This window comes from Neophocaena asiaeorientalis, unplaced genomic scaffold, assembly GCF_003031525.2.
Source record: "Neophocaena asiaeorientalis asiaeorientalis breed wild unplaced genomic scaffold, Neophocaena_asiaeorientalis_V1.1 scaffold1211, whole genome shotgun sequence".
NCBI classification, from domain to species: Eukaryota; Metazoa; Chordata; class Mammalia; order Artiodactyla; family Phocoenidae; genus Neophocaena; species Neophocaena asiaeorientalis.
The window spans coordinates 96,269-101,098 of record NW_020173209.1 but is presented as its reverse complement, the minus strand read 5'-3'; the positions used below and the strand labels follow the sequence as shown (position 1 = coordinate 101,098).

Genomic DNA, 4,830 nt, shown 5'->3' with positions numbered 1-4,830 from the left:
GGCGGGCCCAGCACACATACCTGGCGTCCGAGCAGCGGGAGGACCTCCAGCACCACAGTCCGGGCAGTGCTCTGCGGGGTCACACGCAGGGACACGTAGGCCACACCCACCCTGCAGGGGACAAGCTCAGGAGCTGGGGTCGCACAGCCCCCACCCCTCCCTCCCTCCGCGGACCCTACCGGGGACCTGGGTCTCACTTGAGCCAGGCAGGGTAGATCTTCAGGACCTCCTGGGTGCGGGGCAGAGCGCGAATGATCCAGGCCTCGGGAACGCGAGTGATGCTGGGAGCGTCTCGGGCCCCTGGGCCTCTACTGCTCTCCTCCTCGGTGGTCCCACCGCTCCAGGCCTTTCCCGAGGCCCCGGTGTTGCCAGCCAGAGCGGGTGCAGGGAGCGCCTGCAGCTGGAAGCCCTGAGGGTCCTCCGTGATGTAGTAGGCCCGCAGCGCCACCTCCTTGGAGGGGGGTGGGGGTGGGCGTGAGCGGAGCCAGGCCACGCTGGGTCCCCGCAGCCCCCCAGGGACGGGCCTGCAAGGTGGCTGCGGGGTCCCTCTTACCAGCACCTCCTGACTCTTGGCCAGGCGGGGGACGGTGATGGCACGGAAGTGGTTTCGCTGCACTGCGTCGTCGCCGTCAAAGATCTTCAGAGTCTGCTTGCCTGGGCCACAGGGAAGTGGGTGCAAATCCGTGGAACGAGGCACGGGATGGGGGAACGGGGCATGGGATGCGGGGCTGGGCACAGCTAAGGGGCACTTACTGGACTCTAGTGCCATCACCTCTCTCCCTGGGCCGGCGGGGGCGCTTCCGTCCACGCTGTCTTCTCCCTCCCCTGTGGGACGGTCACAGTTGGCCTCAGTCGAGGCCCGGCCCCCACCCCAGACGCCCGCTCCCCGCCGCCCTGCTCACCGGGCTCAGGGGCCGTGCTCTCGGAAATCCGAAAGCAGTGCATCTTGCTGAAGTTGCGGGACAGCAGGCGCACGCACGCCGGCGGCAGGACCATGGTGCGCAGGCGCCCGAAAGTACACTCGGGGGCGAGAGCCGCGGAGCAGACCGAGTGGGCCTGGGGGAGAGGGCGCGGGCTCAGCCTGGGGTCCTGGTACAGGAGAGGGCCTGGGTCCAGGCCGGCCCTCAGTGATTTCCCGGGGGGCCACATTGAGCTCCCACGCAACCCCCAACCTCAGTCTCCCCTGCACAACCGAACCCCCACCCCAAAAGGATGGGCCTCCGCCCCGCCCCACCTGGACGCCGCACCACTCGCAGCGCACGCCGGCCAGCACGTCGGACGAGCAGCAAGTCTTCCGGCAGACCTCGCAGCGCGCGCCCGAGGGCAGGTTTCCCTCGCGCCAGTGGTGGAGGTGCGTGTCCTGCGGGAGGGCTGTCAGCAGGCTCGGCGGAGCCTCCCCCACCTCCCCGGCCCTCCGGCCCTCCGGTCCCCGGCCCAGCGCACTCACGTGGTCCCGGTGCCCGTCCTGGTGGCACTGGCGGCAGTCGCTGCAGGCGAAGGGCACACAGTCGGGGTGAACGTGCAGCTCACACACTGGGGGGCGGGCAGGGTTAGGGGCCTCTCGCCGCTGCCCACCGACCCTGCCAGACCCCTTCTCGCCGGCCTCTCTGCTCCCGTCTGGGGCCGCCCGTCCCCTGACCGCACATTCTTTAACCTTTTGGGGTCCGACGTGCGAGACAGGAGCAGTCCCCCCTCCCTCGGCGGGATGGGGACCAGCTTCTCCGCTCCTCTCCCCTCCGGGCCCACCTCAACACGCAGCCTGCGCCCCTGCGGTCCCCTGCACCCGCCTCCCCGCCTCCCGGCGCGGGCAGCTCCAGAATCCCCGAACCCCACCCTAGAGCTACCGCCTGACCGCAGGGAGGGCTGGGCGCCCCTGGGCAGCAGAGGCCAGGTCCCTGGTGAGGAGGGAGTTAGACCCCAGAGGAGCCAGGCAGGCTCCTGGCGGTACCTTCGCAGCGAACCCCGGGCGCCTCCAGGCCCTTTCGGCACACGGCGCAGAACCTGCGCTTGTAGAGCCCCCGGGGGCCGAAGCAGTGGGCCACGGGGACCTGGAAGGAGCAGAGCTCGGCCTCAGCCTGGGCCCTAAGGCCTGGCAACCGGGTCCCCAAGCCCCACTTTCTCTCTGTCCCAGGGAGCTCCCATCACCAGCCCTGGCCACCTGCCTGACCGCCATACACCCCTCAGTCCTCCCGAGCACAATTAACAGGATGCTGTGTGTGCCTCTCAGCCCCCCGGTGCTCCCAGGGGTCCTGCCGGGGACTGCCCTGCATGCTGACCTCCCCGTTCCCTGTGCACGACCAACTCAGGGCTGCCTGGGCCGTGATCTCAGACAACCCCCACTGCAGCTCAGGCCCCGGCTGGTCCTGCCCAGGCCTGATCCAGCTGCACAGGTGCTGGCCACTCCCCCAGGCCTATTCCCCTCCGTGATACACTTCAGGCCACCCGGATAAAGTACAGGTGGGGGAGGCCCACCAACAGGCAGGAGGGGCAGTGCTGGGTATCAGGGACCCTGGAGAAGACAGGGTCAGAACCATCGGGAAGTGATGCCCAGCTGCTGCCCTGGGAGGGGCTCACAGGCAGGGATGCAGTCTGCAGCTCAGGGACCCAGACCAGCACAAGGGAACACTCCCACCCCAGCCCCCCAGTGCTTGGGCCACTGCCCACCCCATCCGACATGCTGGCCTGACTGCCCACCACAAAAGCTGGCCTCCCTGACCCTCTGCACACTCCCCCCTAAGGTGCAGTAGCCCATGCTCCATACGCACGCGGACCAGGCTGGGTGCCACGCTCGCACACGGGGTCTTCACGTGCTTCAGGCACTTCTCGTGGGACATGAAGTTGCAGACTATGGGAATGAGAGCCCCGTGAGTTGGCCCCCGTCCTGCCCGGGAATCAAAAGACCCCAGGTCTTGGCACGCGGGAGGGAGGCCGCAACCAGGGGGACCGCCAAGGGCCGTGTGGTAGGGTGCCAGCATTCTGTGACGGGGCAGATGGCCCATCACAGTGGGCCCACCCTCCCAAAACTTCCTGACCCCAGCCCTAGTCATAGGGGTAGGGAGAGGGCATGGAGACAACCTGATCCTCTGTCCCACCCCAGAGAGCCCAGAGCGGGGAGCGGGGCCCTGGTGGCTCTGACCGTCCTGGATGACGGTGTGTTCTGGTGTCCCGAGAGTCCCCCGTCCAGCGCCCTATACACACACGCACACACAGGCCCAGTTCTTTCAAGTCTCTGCTGAGGGTGGGTGGGCAGGTGGGCACTTGGCCAGCTCCTGCTGAGGGTGGGTGGGCAGGTGGGCACTTGGCCAGCTCCTGCACCTCTACCTACCCCCTACACCAGCTTCACCAGGGACACCCTTCCCTCACTCCCCACAACTGCATACACCCCTAATTACCCCTCCCACGCACGATGTGCCTGCCCAGACCACAGCCAGTCTGTGATAGACCAGGATCCCCCCAGCCCCCCGAGGCAGGCAGGGCGGCTGGCCCAATGAGGGCTGCACCTTCCCCGGCCCAGGGAGTACAGCCCAGAGGCTCCAACAGTGGTGAGCTATGCTCGCAAGGCCCACAGGGGCAGCAAGGGGGCACCCTACCCATCCTGGGGACGCATGGGGCCGGGTGAGGCACCCAGCCTGGATCGGCTGCGGGCAGGCGGCACCCAGCTTCCTCCTCTGGCCCATGCACATAGTCCCTGCTCCCCCCACATGCTGGGTGCTCCCTGGCAGGAGAAGGGGCTCTTCCTCCCATGCCCTTGTCAGGCCCCTCTGCTTGCTGAGGTCACCGGCTCCTTCTCCAGAGTTGGGGAGAAGGTCCGCACAGCTGCCCAGTGAAGGCCTCCACATCACCCCCATTTCCCTTCCATGGGCTTCTTCGCCCCTCACACCTAGTGCCCACCTTCAGGAGGCCATACCCGCGAGGGGGACCTGCCACTTGCCCTGGCATTAGGCATCCTGTGTGAGGCGCCCAGTCTCCTCTGCAGGCTCCAGCCTGAATGCTCCCTCTGTCCCCAGAGCCAAAGGCCCATCTCCCTGAGCAGGGCAGAGGCTCCCCGCCCCGTCCCCTGCGGAAGCGAGCAGGATTAGAAGAGCCGACCCTGGCAGCACACGTGTCAGCTGCCCAGGAGCCGGAGGAGGGAGGGCCTCCTCACCCCGCCAGGCCGGCTTGGCGGCGGCGTGTGAGCCCTGTTGGGGCATGTCACACTCGGGGTGGCAGGCCTGGCCCAGCTGGCTCTCTGGGAGTCTGAGCCTGCGCAGCGCCAGCACTCAGGCCCTGTGGGCAGCAGTGTGCACCCAGGAGAGAATGGGCCAGCACCAGCCCAGGGGAGCCAGTGGCCCAGGCCAGCCCTGCCTGGCCGCACTGCTGCCCCTTGCACCTGCTCAGGGTTGGCTGGCTTCATCCGCACTCACTGCACCTGCCCTGCGCTGCCGCGACGTTCTTTCCCCACTGGATCCCAAGCCAGGTGAGGGCGCCTAGGGAGCAGATCTTTCCACCGGCCTGGGGGAGGGGCCGCGGCCACTGGACGCCCCCAGACGCCCGCAGGAGCTGGCCCTCATCACCTCCACGGGGAGGTCTGGGCCTGGCACACTCCTGCCCCGAGGGGCAAGGGGCTCTATCCTGGGGAGGCCATTGCTGGAAGTGCAGAGGTCAGAGGTGAGGTGCCCGTTCTGGCCCAGGTACTGGGATCTGCGATGGGGTCGCGGGCGCTCACCGTCACACAGGATGCCGGCCAGCCCCCAGATGAAATCGGAGCAGAGGTGGCAGAAGGTGGGCTTGGTGAGCGTCACCTTCCTGAAGCTGTGACCCGGCGCGGCGGGGCTCAGGGGCCTAGCGCCC

The 4,830-nt window shown here is 68.2% G+C and overlaps 1 protein-coding gene across 1 annotated transcript in view; it reads right to left on the bottom strand.

Annotated features, from left to right (window-relative positions):
- DGKQ (diacylglycerol kinase theta) overlaps nt 1-4,830 on the bottom strand; it is a 21,254-nt gene that overhangs the window by 7,634 nt on the left and 8,790 nt on the right. Inside the window, exons 4-13 of the mRNA XM_024744981.1 lie at nt 4,706-4,825; nt 2,766-2,845; nt 1,949-2,048; nt 1,448-1,533; nt 1,235-1,360; nt 903-1,056; nt 754-825; nt 554-654; nt 198-451; nt 21-111 (exon numbers count right to left, since the gene is read on the bottom strand). Coding sequence (XP_024600749.1) covers nt 21-111; nt 198-451; nt 554-654; nt 754-825; nt 903-1,056; nt 1,235-1,360; nt 1,448-1,533; nt 1,949-2,048; nt 2,766-2,845; nt 4,706-4,825 — 1,184 coding nt within the window. The remainder of the gene's footprint in view (nt 1-20; nt 112-197; nt 452-553; nt 655-753; nt 826-902; nt 1,057-1,234; nt 1,361-1,447; nt 1,534-1,948; nt 2,049-2,765; nt 2,846-4,705; nt 4,826-4,830) is intronic.